This window comes from Pseudovirgaria hyperparasitica (assembly GCF_010093815.1).
Source record: "Pseudovirgaria hyperparasitica strain CBS 121739 unplaced genomic scaffold EJ05scaffold_2, whole genome shotgun sequence".
In the NCBI taxonomy this organism is placed as follows: domain Eukaryota; kingdom Fungi; phylum Ascomycota; class Dothideomycetes; order Acrospermales; family Acrospermaceae; genus Pseudovirgaria; species Pseudovirgaria hyperparasitica.
In genome coordinates this window covers 389,401-403,046 of record NW_022985550.1, presented here as the reverse complement: position 1 = coordinate 403,046, position 13,646 = coordinate 389,401, and the positions used below count along the sequence as shown (strand labels likewise).

General features: G+C 51.4%; 6 protein-coding genes across 6 annotated transcripts; 2 read left to right on the top strand and 4 right to left on the bottom strand.

Moving 5' to 3' along the window:
• Positions 1–38: 38 nt before the first annotated feature.
• EJ05DRAFT_535017 (uncharacterized protein) lies at positions 39–1,866 on the bottom strand. Its single transcript, XM_033749223.1, has 2 exons — positions 1,123–1,866; positions 39–1,043 (listed from the first exon to the last, which is right to left on the bottom strand). The coding sequence occupies exons 1-2, from the start codon at positions 1,738–1,740 to the stop codon at positions 354–356; spliced, it is 1,308 nt and encodes a 435-aa protein (XP_033604098.1). The 5' UTR covers positions 1,741–1,866; the 3' UTR covers positions 39–353.
• Positions 1,867–1,963: 97 nt separating this feature from the next.
• On the bottom strand, positions 1,964–4,732 carry EJ05DRAFT_472619 (BOP1NT domain-containing protein). The gene has a single exon (XM_033743222.1). The coding sequence runs from the start codon at positions 4,675–4,677 to the stop codon at positions 2,284–2,286; it is 2,394 nt and encodes a 797-aa protein (XP_033604097.1). The 5' UTR covers positions 4,678–4,732; the 3' UTR covers positions 1,964–2,283.
• Positions 4,733–4,898: 166 nt separating this feature from the next.
• On the top strand, positions 4,899–6,964 carry EJ05DRAFT_507289 (uncharacterized protein). Its single transcript, XM_033747910.1, has 3 exons — positions 4,899–5,082; positions 5,135–5,573; positions 5,636–6,964. The coding sequence occupies exons 1-3, from the start codon at positions 4,914–4,916 to the stop codon at positions 6,861–6,863; spliced, it is 1,836 nt and encodes a 611-aa protein (XP_033604096.1). The 5' UTR covers positions 4,899–4,913; the 3' UTR covers positions 6,864–6,964.
• A 16-nt stretch (positions 6,965–6,980) lies between these two features.
• On the bottom strand, positions 6,981–7,821 carry EJ05DRAFT_521870 (uncharacterized protein; the record flags this gene model as incomplete). Its single annotated transcript, XM_033748773.1, has 3 exons — positions 6,981–7,158; positions 7,209–7,502; positions 7,561–7,821. 3 exons carry the CDS (start codon positions 7,819–7,821, stop codon positions 7,099–7,101), a joined length of 615 nt encoding a protein of 204 aa, XP_033604095.1. The 3' UTR covers positions 6,981–7,098.
• A 2,099-nt stretch (positions 7,822–9,920) lies between these two features.
• On the top strand, positions 9,921–10,920 carry EJ05DRAFT_472616 (uncharacterized protein). The gene has a single exon (XM_033743221.1). The coding sequence runs from the start codon at positions 9,938–9,940 to the stop codon at positions 10,865–10,867; it is 930 nt and encodes a 309-aa protein (XP_033604094.1). The 5' UTR covers positions 9,921–9,937; the 3' UTR covers positions 10,868–10,920.
• Positions 10,921–12,805: 1,885 nt separating this feature from the next.
• EJ05DRAFT_472615 (uncharacterized protein) lies at positions 12,806–13,454 on the bottom strand. Its single transcript, XM_033743220.1, has 2 exons — positions 13,017–13,454; positions 12,806–12,967 (listed from the first exon to the last, which is right to left on the bottom strand). The coding sequence occupies exons 1-2, from the start codon at positions 13,370–13,372 to the stop codon at positions 12,940–12,942; spliced, it is 384 nt and encodes a 127-aa protein (XP_033604093.1). The 5' UTR covers positions 13,373–13,454; the 3' UTR covers positions 12,806–12,939.
• Positions 13,455–13,646: the final 192 nt, after the last annotated feature.

The window sequence follows — 13,646 nt, the reverse complement described above, 5'->3', positions numbered from 1 at the left end:
CATTCGTCCTCTATCAAACATAGTTTGATATATCAGAGCTGCAAGTGTTCCGCTTGAAAGCACTTTTCATATATATTTCTAGCTGCGGCGCAAGAACAAGGTGCCCTCGCTATACGCTCATACCCCGGGAAACACCAGGAGCATTCATCATTACATCCGTCGCTCATGAGCACGTGATGAACAAAAAGGGGGTAACAAAACACACAAAACTGGCGAATCTACGCTCACTGAAGACCTCCTGGTATGTTTGAAATCAACGAAAAAGCCTCCCAACCGGTAGTCCTACTATACCATCATCGTCCGTACATATTCCGAAAACCAAACGTAAAATACCGTTACGCGCCATCACTCATCTACCCGCTCAGCAGGTCTCGTACGCTCATTCCTCGAGCCCCATTATGCCAATTCCGGCGGTCTGAATTCAACATTAATAACGCAGCAGTAGCTTCTTGGTCTTCGCTCATCCTCTGATCTCGCTGCAGTCCGGGTTTGCCGTGATCATTAACATTACTATTCGTGCTCTGCACAGAATTGCCCGTCTGCGGATGCAGCGCCGGGCTGGTAAGCAGAGCGAATCGTGCTGAAGTGCTGTGTCCAGTAGGTGGGAAAGGTGGAGCGGTATGGCCACTGGAGCTGAAAGCTGGAGAAGGTAGGATGGAAGGCGATGTCACTGTAGAGCGGATGGACGATGTTATGCTGTAGTGTCTTGGGTCTGTTGTTGGTACCATATTGGGTGACGTGGTTGTGGAGTGCGGGTTTGAGCGATTAGCATATAGGATTGGTGATGTCGCCGAGGAAGGAGGAAGTGGCGGGAAAGTATGGCGCATCGTCGGCAGGGTGGTGGGGGAGATTGCATCGTCTTCCATAGCCTCGTCCTCATCCTCGTCTGAAGACTCATCGAGGTTTCTGCTAGGCTGTGGGGTCGCATTCGTGGATTCGCGAGGAGTGGGCTTCGCTGAAGATGAAATGGAGTTGCCGTGGCCCGTTGAGGCCTTGAGATCGGTGAGGCATTGCTCGAGATAGCGCATATACTCTATGCTTGCCTGCGGGTACCATTATTGTCAGCTTCCTGAGTCGTACTCTGCCTTCTTCCAATAGGCAAATACACCGCACAGTGCGTACCTGCAGAATCGCCAATTTATGCATCTCCTGCCCCGCACAGGCAGGGATCATGTCTTTTAGGACTCCAAACTCCTCATTCATCTTAGACCTCCTCCGCCGCTCGATCAGACTGTGTGCAGTCTTGCGTGCCATCTTTCGACCGGCTGCGGTATTTCCGCTACCTTGCTTCTTCTTTCCCCCTCCTGTCGACTTGCCATTAGCACTGGTCGGCGTTGGCGGTTCTGTGGGTTTCGTCTGGTGTTCTACGTCCTGTGGCTGCTGCTGCTGCTGCTGCTTGGCCTGTGGCTTCATTTGAATGATCTTACGTGATCTGGTTGGTGGTGGTGGTAATGTGTACCCATCTTGAACTGTGGCTGATTGTAACGAAGCACTGGGACGCTTGCGAGGATTGGGAGGTGACGGCTTTGAGTTTAGATTGGGCGATGCCGGATTGTAAGACGAATCTGAACTATTCGACGTTGTTGAGGACGTAGTACCTTCGCGCAACGCTGCGGGGCCGAGACTGAAGGAGGCATCAAAAGTGGTAGTGTGACCATCACTCTTGCTGGCGATCTCAGTCGACGGTTGAGGCGTAGGGAGAGCAGCTGGTCGAGGCATGTTTGCAACGAGGGACGACATTCACAGCACGTCTGAATGCAACAGACGAGGTCTTGAAAGAGAGAAGCAGAATCCTCTTCGGATAGCAGGGCATGTGGGAGAGCAGCATTTTAACGGGCGTTTACGCTGAGTTGCAATGAGCATCCCCAGTGAGGTGTCGCGTGAGGAACGTGGTCGCCAGGGAATGATGTGATTGGCTGCAGCACGGAACGTGGGGGAAAAAAGGTAAGGACAAGGGTATTAAGGGTAATTAGGTTGCATTCACAGCTACCACTGCACTCCGCAGTCTCCACTACTAACTCACTTCAAGTGCGCACCACTCTCCCTCTCCCTCTCACTTTATGTCTGATACGCACCAAGTTGATGACGAGGATGGTGATCGAGAGGCTTAGGCTGGTCGCATTGAGTCCCTTATCACGCAATGACTCCATAGCATGCTGATATGCTATGCGCCCGTCTCAAAGATGCCGTCGGTCTAAACTCTTCTTAGATGCGCCGTTCTTTGTATACGCCCTTTCATTCGATTGATTCATGCTCACGCACAAAGTAGCTCTACAAGATCACCTAACACCATAGCCTACTCGTTCCGTCTGCACCGGCACTGACGCACCAGGGCTCCCGTGTGTGCCAATCAATGTCCATCACACCGAGTCTGCTCTTGACCTGATGGCCGCGCAGCACCTTGAGGGGTACAATTGTAGCGTTCTCCATGAGATCACCAACCACTTTCCCGTGGAAGATCTGCAAGCTGCCATCGTCCGAAGCATCTGCGAACAATGGAAGGCCGCCCTGATGGAAACGCACTGCTCGAATTGCTTGCTGGTGATACCGCAGCGTCTTGTAGGGCTTTGTTGACAGGTCCAGGTCGTGCCATAGCAGCCTCCGGTCATATGTTCCCACTATCAGATTATCTCCCCCAGGGTGCACGTCGACCGACGAGATCCACTTGGCTCCCGGCTGCAGTATTTGAAGTAGCTCCTGTCGGGAGAGATCGTAACTCCGTATAGTGTTCTTCGTAGCAACGAAGAACACCGGCTTCGAAGGGTGGAACAGTGCCACCTGCGCCATGCCCTTCAGTCTTCTGAACGGCAACTGCGTCAGATGCTTTGAAAGTGTGTGAATAGCGACTGCACTGCTTTGGCCACGGGGCGAGGTTGTCGCAAAGTATTCCCCACGCCGATGCCAATTGATTACTTTGACTGCTGACCGGACCGTGACCTTCACGAGGACGCCCTTGTCCTCTAGTTTCGTTCCTGGCCGGGCCCATTTGGCCGCTGGCTCTTTGCCGTCTGTTGCGGTCGGCCTTGAAGCTGCGTAGCCCCATCCCGCGTCGAGGATCTCTCGACTAGCATCTTCTGTTTCAGGTGACATGATAGCAAACGGCACTATCAAGTATACAGATTCGCCGGCACCCGCTCCCACTATGCATGTGTCTCTACCTGGCCTCCATCGAACAGTGTCTACGGCATCCTCGGTGGACAGTCTGGCACTCCATATTTGACGTCCAGTCATGAGTTCCCATATTCTCACGAATCCGTCATCACCACCACTAGCAAGGAAGATCCCTCTCGGGTCCACTGCTAGACTGCGCACTCGTCCTTCATGGCCACGGAAAATAGTCGCACAGGTGCTAGGGAATGGTCTTAGCTCGTCAGGGCTAGGAAGTTTTGGTAGTAGCGATTCAGGGTCGATATCAAGTTTTCTTCTTCGTACTCTCGGTGCGAGATACAAATCAAGACAGCGCTCAAACTTCTCCTTGACGAACTTGTCGTAGCCAGGGACTTTGCGTAGAGCATCGTGATCTTTGGGTAGATAATCTCGTTCTCTGTCTTCCTCGTCCGTCTTATCCCAAGTCTCCTTTTCGTCTTTATCGGGAAGATATTCAGGAGGTGGATGGTAGCTCTCTTCATATCCCGGAGGAGGTAATTTAGGTGCCGGTATATGGTGAACATTATCTGGGCGGGGCGCTTCATCTGCCCAAATATCGTAGCGCTTGACGTCGGGGTCGGTATCTTCCACACGCTCTCCTGGTGGCCTATATGGCTGTATCCGACCCTCCTTGATCGCCTTTACGATCTTCATGACCCGCTTGGCTTCATGTTTGGATGGGATGAACCGCCTCTTCGGCTCAGGCGCTGAGCTGAGCGGCATGATTTCCGTCTTGCTTGAGAAGTATTCTACCATTTGAGGATATGGATCGTAGCCTTCTTCAGGTAGCTCGTTTCGCGTGAGCTTCTTCAGGACTTCTAGCTCTTCTCGGCTCAGCTCGAGCGGCTTGCCAGTCGCCGGGTCCGTGAGACCCGTCCAACCCTTGGGTATGTCGATGCTATCCAAAAGAGAATCCAGCGCATCGCCCTTCGCTGGCCGCATGACCTTCTTGCCATCGATATCGTAGCCAATGTGTGGGTAAGAATCGTAGAATGAGAGGGGAATATTGCCGATGGTGTTCGTGGTTGCAGGAGCGTCTGAGTCGTCAGAGTCGTACACAGGATCGATTTCCTTGTATATATATCTCTCATTGCCATTTGCATCCGTTGTGACAGTGTAATTTGATGTAAGACTGCCGAAACGTTCCTCGGTATCAGCGTCTCCTAATGTTGATGATGTTCCGTTCTCGTCGTTCGCTGGCTCCTCAGTGCCATTCGGGATTGTATCGCTCGTCTTGCTCTTCTTTCGCCGAAGTATGGGTTCGCTCGAAGTCTTCAAATTGCGCATTTGCTCTCTTATATCCTCTTCATCGTCTTCTGACACGTCTTCCTCGTCAAGTTCGCTTTCATCCGTCTCATCCTCTTCCTCTCCGCTCCCTGTGAGCTCATCGTCACTGTCGATTGACTCGTCGTCGCTCTGAGACAATATGCCGTCAAGCTCGCCATTCTCCAGCTCGTCTTCCGATTCGAACTCAGGAGTGGGGGCTTTCGCAACTTCAGCCTTGCGCTTACGACTCTTTTGCGGCACCATCGTGTGATATATGCGCCGACAGGATAGCTGGATTCATCAACGTGGTGGCAATTCGTCTACCAAGAAGTCTATGGGCCATTATTTTTTCTGTCGGCCAAGATTTCGCGCCAGACCAGGATCCACAGCGGCAGCTAACCTCTATAGGCTAGACTGCTTACTTTCCACGAGCAGCTCTATGCAAACATCTGACCCCACCTTTATTTCACAGTGTATTACGACGTATACATCCTACAACCATGTCGCAGAATCATGTAGGTCAACGACTTTCGTTCTCAGATGCTCTATGTACAGTGCGCTACATTGGCGATGTAGAGGGCACAAAGGGAGATTGGCTAGGTGTCGAATGGGACGATCCAACGCGCGGAAAGCATTCTGGGCAGCATGGTAGAAAGAAATATTTTACTTGTAAGACCAGTTCAGGCAGCGCATCAAGATCACAGCATACTAACGCTCCTAGGTCTCCGTGATTCTCCCACAGCAGCATCCTTTGTGCGCCCAAGTCGCGTTCCCGACGCGCCTCGCACATTCGTAGAAGCCCTGAAGCACAAGTATGCATCAGACGTATTACAAGACAGCGGCTTGTTGCATGTGCCTAAGAATGCTCCGCTGCCGCAACTGCCCAAGGCGATCCGGATCAGCGGTAAGGAGGTTGAAGAGGTAGGTTTCGAGAAGATTGCGCGACGTTTGGCGCATTTGCACGAACTAGTCATTGTAATTCTCGACGGGCTGCGCATGTGCAATGGCGAAACTGTACGGGAGAGAGCACCAGCTGGTACGATTAAAGAGACTAGTCCGAAGATTGGTGAGCTTGATCTGAGCAGGAACCTTTTCGAGGAGTGGAGGGAGGTTGTGCAGATATGTGAGGAGCTACCTAGATTGAGAGGTCTACGAATAAAGTATGATTTTGGTCCTGAGCCCACCACTGTGTGCAAGATCTAGTGCTAAGTATGCTGCGCAGTGGCAATCGGTTGCGAGATATACAGTTGAGCAACGACGAACTCACGCGCTACACTGAAGCATTAAGTGGTATTACAACGTTTACATGCAACGATATAATGCTCTCGTGGTCGGAAGTGGTCCAGCTGAGCACCACGTTTGCCAAGTTGACATCTCTCTCGGCCTCCAACAATATCCTCAAACACCTGGATTTCACTGACCTCTCCCTTCCGAACTCCATCACTGAACTTATACTCGAAGACAACGAGTTCCAGTCCCTCGCAGATCTCGCCCCTGTGACAAGTCTCCCAGTCCTTCGGCGTCTAGTCCTCAAATTCAACCTGATATCCTCCGTCCACTCCCCATCAACTCCATCACAACCTCTGGCCTTCTCCGCCACCCTTACCGATCTCGACCTCTCCTACAACCAAATCGCCTCCTGGGACCTCATCAACGCCCTCCCAAAAGTCTTCCCCGGTCTCACCTCCCTGCGCGTCTCGCACAACCCGTTATATGCATCTCTCGTCGCACCCGACGGAAAGCCCCTGAGTACAGACACCGGCTATCTCCTAACGACAGCCCGGCTAGCAAACCTGAAGTCAATCAATTTCGGTAACATTAGTGCCAAAGAGCGTCTCAACGCCGAGTCGTACTACCTCTCCCTCATCACATCCGAGCTCAGCTCTGCCCTGCCGGGGAAGCGGCAAGACATCATCGATGCCCACCCTCGGTACGCCGAGCTGTGTGAGGAGTACGGCGCGCCAGAAGTTGCGAGTAGTGCACCCAAGGTCAACCCAAACTCTCTGGCAGCGAGGCTGTTGACGATCAGATTCCGGCTCGCAGATGATGTTCTTGCGAAACTTGAAACGGAGGGCGGAGAAGCGGAACCGTTGGGCTTATATGTTGGGCCTGAGTCGAAAGCTGCCAGACTTGAGAGGATACTGAAGGATCGCGAGTTCATAAGCAAAGTACCCAAGTCGTATACGATATACTCGACGCTGGGTCTGATTGGGAAGGAGCTGTGTCTACCGCCTCTGTCGTTGAGGCTGTTTTGGGAAACGGGCGAGTGGGATGTGGTTTCGAAGGATCAGGGGCTCGAGGAAGAAGACTGGGATTCTGAGGCAGAAGATGAAGACGGAGACGATCAGGAGAGGGTTCAACGGGTGGTAGAGCTTGTCGCGGGTACGAGGTTGGTAGGCACTTGGGTTGAGGGCGACGAGGTCAGAATGCTGGTCCGGTTGAAGGCTTAGTAGGTCACGAGCTGGAATAATAGCCAAGCGTAAATAATGATAGAAGGCTTCCAGCTATCTATGTAACTCTTTATCAAGAGCGTTGCCTGATCAGGGGCTCCCTCCCTTTTCTTTCCTTCTTGTGTCTCGTCGCAGTCTTGTTATGTCTTGATGTAAGATGGTGTCTTGTTGGTCCATTCCTGCTAGCAGATCTCTTCACTGCAATATTGCTTGATCAAGCCAGTCCTTTGAGATATCAAGGTTTAAAGATGGCTAAGATCACATTGACGTAATTTAGTCCGGCATCGAAATAGTCCTGATGTATGTTAGTATGATGCACCATGATCTAGCCCCCAGTGTGCTTACTAGTAGAGCAGTGCCATCCCGAATCAGAACGTTCTCTGAAGGCCCGCAAAGTTCCTCGTCCAGGGTGAAATCATCAACGTCTACGTTAATGTCCTTTGCATACGCATCGTAGAGCTCAGACACAGTGGCACTAGGCGCGAATTCATAATACTGTTCTATGAAGTTGTTGCTGACGATCCTGAGACAAATTTTGCCAGCGAAGCTCGGTGTGGCTTTAGTTGAAGACGGCGCCGGCTGCGGACTAGAGTCCATCAACTGGAAAACCATCACCTTCGCACCGCTAGGCATCTTAACCTAAATAGCACACCCATCAGTATCTCATCAGAACCTATTCTAGAGGTGATGATCTTACACTAGCTGGCGTCTCATGGCCCCGAATGCATAAGCGGTCGAACACGAAACAGAGCTCATCGAACGACTTCTTCTGCTCTTCGCAATATGTTGCGAAGATAGACTCGAACGGAACATCGTTGAAGGCCACGAAGCGAATCTCGACGATCTTATCGGTGAGCTTGATGGTGATCGGCTTTGATTCAGACGGCATGTTGAGTTGGGTGGTGTTGTTGGTGGGTTGATGGCCGGGAGGAAAGGGAGGCGGCTGGATTTTTGACATAGTGGGTTCTGCTGTGAAGTAGTCTCTCGGTTTACTTGTGAGGGGGTAGCTCGAGCAGTCGAAAACACAGGCAGCATTAGCTTTCTTCGTTTGATTGTTGGCTGTTGAGCATTGCCTGGCTTGCCTGGCTGGTAGTCACACACACTGTTCCATTGATAATTCATTCACTTCCACGCCGTCCAAACAGTTTATCCAGCCAAACACGATGAGAATCAGCGTTGATCGGACAGCAGGCCAAAACAATAGACTATTCTGAATCTCTCTCTTGCGATACAAGGTGTCCTGAGCTAGACTGGATCCCGCATTTCAGTATCCGACTTTGTCAAGCTCCAGCAGCACAATTTATAAGGGCAAGTACCGCCAACCACCTCAATGTGTTGAAGGCTTGTTGGATTCCCCGGGCAGTTCTGCGACTAAAGCAGAAATCAAGAGACATAATAGAGTCATACATCATGAGAAAACGACGTGGTGTGCATCAACATATTATTTTACAAGTTTTATTCTCCTAGTACAGTCGTCCATGCTGTCTCAGCCCAGTGAGACTGCCCTCAAGTCAACATTATTTACGTAAATGGTCCAACCATAACCATAACAAGATTTCGGTATACCGTCCGGCCTTTGATTAAGCCTGGAATTGATTGCTCCGCTAAAGTCCAGAACAGTCACCACGCTCCTACACGTTTAGCCACGGAGTACATCATGAAAAGGGGCAAATTCTCCGCGATGGATAGAGTAAGTACAGTAGTGCTCTGGAAATATCGAGGCGGCGGCTGACTCCTTTGCAAGGATGTGGAAGCTTCCCTTAATAGAGCTCTGACTCTGATGTATTTGCTTCTACGTACGAAAAGTACATAATCGTCTCACTACGACCTCTTCAGCTGAAGTGATGGAAGGTAGGCGAGGTAAAGGGGTATCCCTCTTGAACTCACACGACTATGAAACTCAAGATACAAGACATGTGTTTGCGAGGGCATTAGATCATCAAGCATGCTGGCGTTCTCATCTACACTGAAGGAGGAAGGAGACATTATGATCAGGTCTATTGACATTGAGGGTAAAGCTGAGACATCATGTTCGACTGTGATGATAATCCAGTTACGACATGAAAAAGCTGACATTTCGATTACACAGATGCGAATCGCATTCGATTGGGTGGGCAGGTACCAACTCAAAGCCCCTTGATCTGGAGGATGCGATGATGGTGGATAGTTAACCTCTTCAACTATCATTTGTTACAGGCGGGAGGACAAATGATTAGAGTTCATTTAGTGGTCCAAAATGTCTAGAAAGTTAACAGTACAATTCAAAGAGGACTTCACAGGTCTGAAAATAGTATCATTCGTGACTAGAGGCTTCATAGATACGTTTGTGCCATTGCTCTTGCACATCCAGCCCATAATGCTAGGAGTGTCCCGTCAGCTCAGAATGTAGCCGTAGTCAGCCAGTCTCTGGACCACAAAAACACGCACTTCACTCACAGGAATATCTTCTGTGGATGCGCATCCGCTTGATCAGTTCTACAGGACGCATGAACACGGTGTGCAGATGCAAGGCTGTGACACATGACGTACCATTGCCGTCAGGTCATAAACCCACCAGCCTTGTGTGCATCTGAGAAGACTTCCTCATGAGTGATCGAGATGATGATATATAGCCTCGATCATCGAGACTCTGAAGCTCTGAGAAGGCATGGTTTCGGTGGAAGTATGTAGTGGACTTCTCAAGCGTAGGGATGAGGGACTGCAGCAAGGCTGCCACGTCAATGAGTCGGTCATGCTTGTCTCATCATACCCTGAGCGAAAAGGTGGTCGCGCATTCTACGTGCACAATACCTGTCTGTCTATGTGACATGTTTTCGTGCATGACCACTCACAAAGCAATATTCATTTTCAGTCTGAGATAGACGATACACGTTTTCGTGCGTGTGCATGTGGGACAGCTGCAACAAGGACCGAGTTTTGGCAAAGATACCTGATGCTTTTGTCTGTCCAATTATACCTTGTCGCCCATCCATGCTATATGTGGCTGATTGTATGGAGCAATAGTACTTATAGCCAGCCTCATGAGCGGTGAGATGTGCAGTCACACTCGCAGTACTATCTGAATCTGAGTCCCAATGGCTGCTCATTGTGCCATCTGTAATCGGTCTTTTGGCAGCGAAGATGCACTTGCCCAGCATATCCGCGACTCTCCAGCACATATTCAGACTTTCGAGTGTGACACCTGCGATCGGTCTTTTGGCAGCGAAGATGCACTTGCCCAGCATGTCCGAGACTCTCCAGCACATATTCAGACTTTCGAGTGTGACACGTGCGATCGGTCTTTTGGCAGCGAAGATGCGCTCGACCAGCATATCCGCGACTCGCCAGCACATAATGTTAGGTGTGACGCTTGCGATATGTCCTTCGACAGTCGACATGCACTCAGCGAGCATGTGAAGGTTTCATCGGCGCATAGAACTTTCTTTGAATGCGACCTCTGTAATCGGGGCTTTGGTAGCCCAGATGTGCTGAGCAAGCATCTACGAAGTCGACACAGGCTTCGAGATAGCGCACACACTTCCTTGGACGGATTTGTCGAACCGTCTGTCGAAGCGTCATCAACGTACATGTATCCGCTACTTCATCCACAAGTTGCAAGAGCGACGATCGAACATCTTCCATCCATCTGGTGGCAAGCAGAAGACGACGAGGGAAATCTCAGCGACAAGAATTTTGCGACATACGTCAGGGGCGGGTTCAGGTGCCAGAACCAATCCTGCCGTTCATCCTGTTGGGGCAGTGGAATGATAGCCATTTCGATTAGGGGGTACGCGGGCGACGGATATAACGCGATGGTGTTCGGTCAGCGATGCAAGTTTTGTAACTATTTGGGGATTTTCTCGCTGGATGAGCAGTCATATATTGATCGCGTCGCGTACAGGCTTATGAAGTGGGCAGGCGTACCGATGGAGCAACCAGTCTTCCAACATAGGACTACACTACCACACATGAATGACCTCTGCGAGGCTTGTAGATTAGGAGTTTGCCGTCAGTCGCCCTCTTGATTGGAATTTTGGTACAAACTCCTGAAATGCTATTGCTCAGTCATAATCCAAGACATTCTTTCGATGCGAATCTGGTCTCTATGTGTGATAACGTTCAACTCTTGAGGTTGCATTTCCGCCTCTTCTCGTCGTATTTCTCGCCGTTGATGGGCATTACAGTCTTCTTTAGTATCGGGAATGCATTAGATATCATTACAGCACGAAAGCTTAGCCCTTTGGTTGATCGACTAGCCTGCTGGTGTGAATTTTAATGCCACCAATTCTGACTCGATATAGACTGCCAACATTCTCCGTCACTGCTACGATTCTAGACGCTGAATGTTTGCAACATTGTGTAATCGGCCGAGTGTCCGTCGGATGAGTGGAGCGTCGATTCCACAAGCTCATCTCAAACATCGTGGGGCTGTTCAATGACAACTTAAACCCGCGAATTCAAGTATTGGTACGGCAGTCTCTACAGTTGAGCCTCTGTACATGAACATTTCGGGTTGGTATTGTGGCGCCGCATATTCATCTTCAGGCATGACCCAGTAGAGCATTTTAACCATCACGTGAAGTTTAAAGCGGAAAACAATTTTCCAATCACCTTTCCGTTCCGACGGACGACCACGTCCCTGTACCAACCCAAAGCCACCCATCCTTTATACCACCTTCGTAACGAAACCTTCCTTTACATCTCCGTCTCGAAACTTTTTCCAACGACAATCAGAGCGAGCCCCTCCCTCCCTTCCTCCCTCCCGGAGCCCACCGACGCTGACCCAGTCGGCCCTCCCCTACAACCCCACTTACCCCGATCCGTAGTCCGTCCGCGCCTCCCGGCGCACACGTGGAAGCAGACAGCCAGTCAAATCCATCGTGGCGGCCATATCCGCTGCGTGCCAGGGGGTCCAGCTCAGGGACTGAGTGGCTGCCGCAAGCGCGGGCGAGGGAGTTCGCCTGCAGCACCACACCCTCAAGGGCCACTGGCATTTGGACGGGCGCTTACGCAGTGCTGGAGACGCCGGCCATTGGATGATGCGGTGACATCGCTGCAGTTTGCGGGCATGAGGAGGTTCCTTGTGACCGTATCTGCGACCGGTAGGGCCTGCGCGCGCACTGGTGGATAGGAATGAGGGGCTTACAGGATGACATGGGCATGTCAGCGTGCGAGAATGATATGCTGGGCATTGCAGAAGGGCATGGATTCATGCAGGATCGGAGTGGCAGAAGGGAGGGGTAGGCAGGGCCGTGAGTGGACGGAACTGTTTCGTTTCAACCTCATGCATGCGTACCTTCGGGCATGGCGACCTGACAGTCATACAGGTAACAGGTGTAGGATTGCTATTCATAATAGCGGCGTGGACCGACTGCCCGAAGAGGTTCACGTCTGGAACATGGCGCGGGTGCCGCTGTTCAAGACGGAATGCGCATGGTCTTGGGTGACGTCGGCGACGTTTCCTAAGGTTTATGCCATGATGATGGCGGCGCCGATACGGGCTTCGAGTTGGAGAAGCGGATCCGCAAATGCATCATGATTACACTGCGCTCCACCCGGGAGGAGGCCACGCAACCGAGGCCCCCGCGGATGGATGAACGGCCTAAGGCAAGGCACGAACTCCTGTCAGCAATTCTGCAGCCAACCAACACATGACGAATCAACGGCAAACGGTCGGGGGGCCAGAGTGGAGAAGAAGGGATTGTCAGATCCACTTCCCAACCTCCTCGCAAGGAAGAGGCTGGGTGTCATACGAGTGCGATGCTGCAATACCCCTCACGCGTGCCAGCCACTCGGCACGGGAATTACCTTGCGCAGGCAGGGATCTGTTGGTGGCCGTCCGGACAGTTCTTGACAGACGAGACGACGATATGCATACTATGCTCAGGTAATTAGTACTACTGCTGGATCATGCGCGGGACCAGTTGGTGTATCTTGCGGAGAGCGCAGGGATGCACGACAAGCTATTCCGAACTGGTTTCTCCCATTTGTGTGCTGGGCTAACGCTTGTAGGTACATGAAAAGCAAATCCTCCTCTGACCAGCGATCATCTCAACGTCTGTCTCGAAAGGAGCGTATCTGTATATCCTCAAGACTCCTAGCAGCGGCCGTCATTCGGATCCGACCTGCTCGCAACGGATTAGCCATGCCCAGCCTGCGGCAGACTCGACTCACCTATAGTACCACTTGCCATCATCCCCATCTCCACCGCGATCGCAACGAGTGATGAGATCGCCAAGGTGACGATTACAGTCGGCAGTGCTCATATGTCTCTTCGGATCATTCTGCTTGTACGACATGATGAAGTTGACGCGCTTGTTGTCCGCGATGTTGAAACACGCCTTGCGCTCCTCGCCGGCGTTGAAGTCACGGCCGCCCAGGTTGCCGTGACAGGCCCTGTTTGCGTTCTCCTTGGCTCGCTCGATGTTGTCTCCGCTGCCCCAGTATGCGCTGCCCTTGGAGTAGCAGCCTGTCGCTCTGGCGAGGGAGACTGAAGTCAGGACGGCGACGATGGTGGGCGTCAAATGCATGATTGTAGGTCTTGAGTTGTGCTTATGGAGGGTCTGTGGTAGGTTGGTGAAAGTCTTGATGTTTAGCAGTGCTGAATGCTCGAGAGTTGTTACTGTGAGTTTGCAGATGCGGTCTAACTCCCTATATACTTGAACAGGAGTATAGATAAAAGTATGCTCCTCTAATTATAACTCAAACATGCGTATATCGCATCCCATTGTCTGCCTCGAGGAAGATCGCGAGTACGCATAGCCTGCTGCGCATAGGAGGCTGAATTGTCTAAGAGCATCGTGT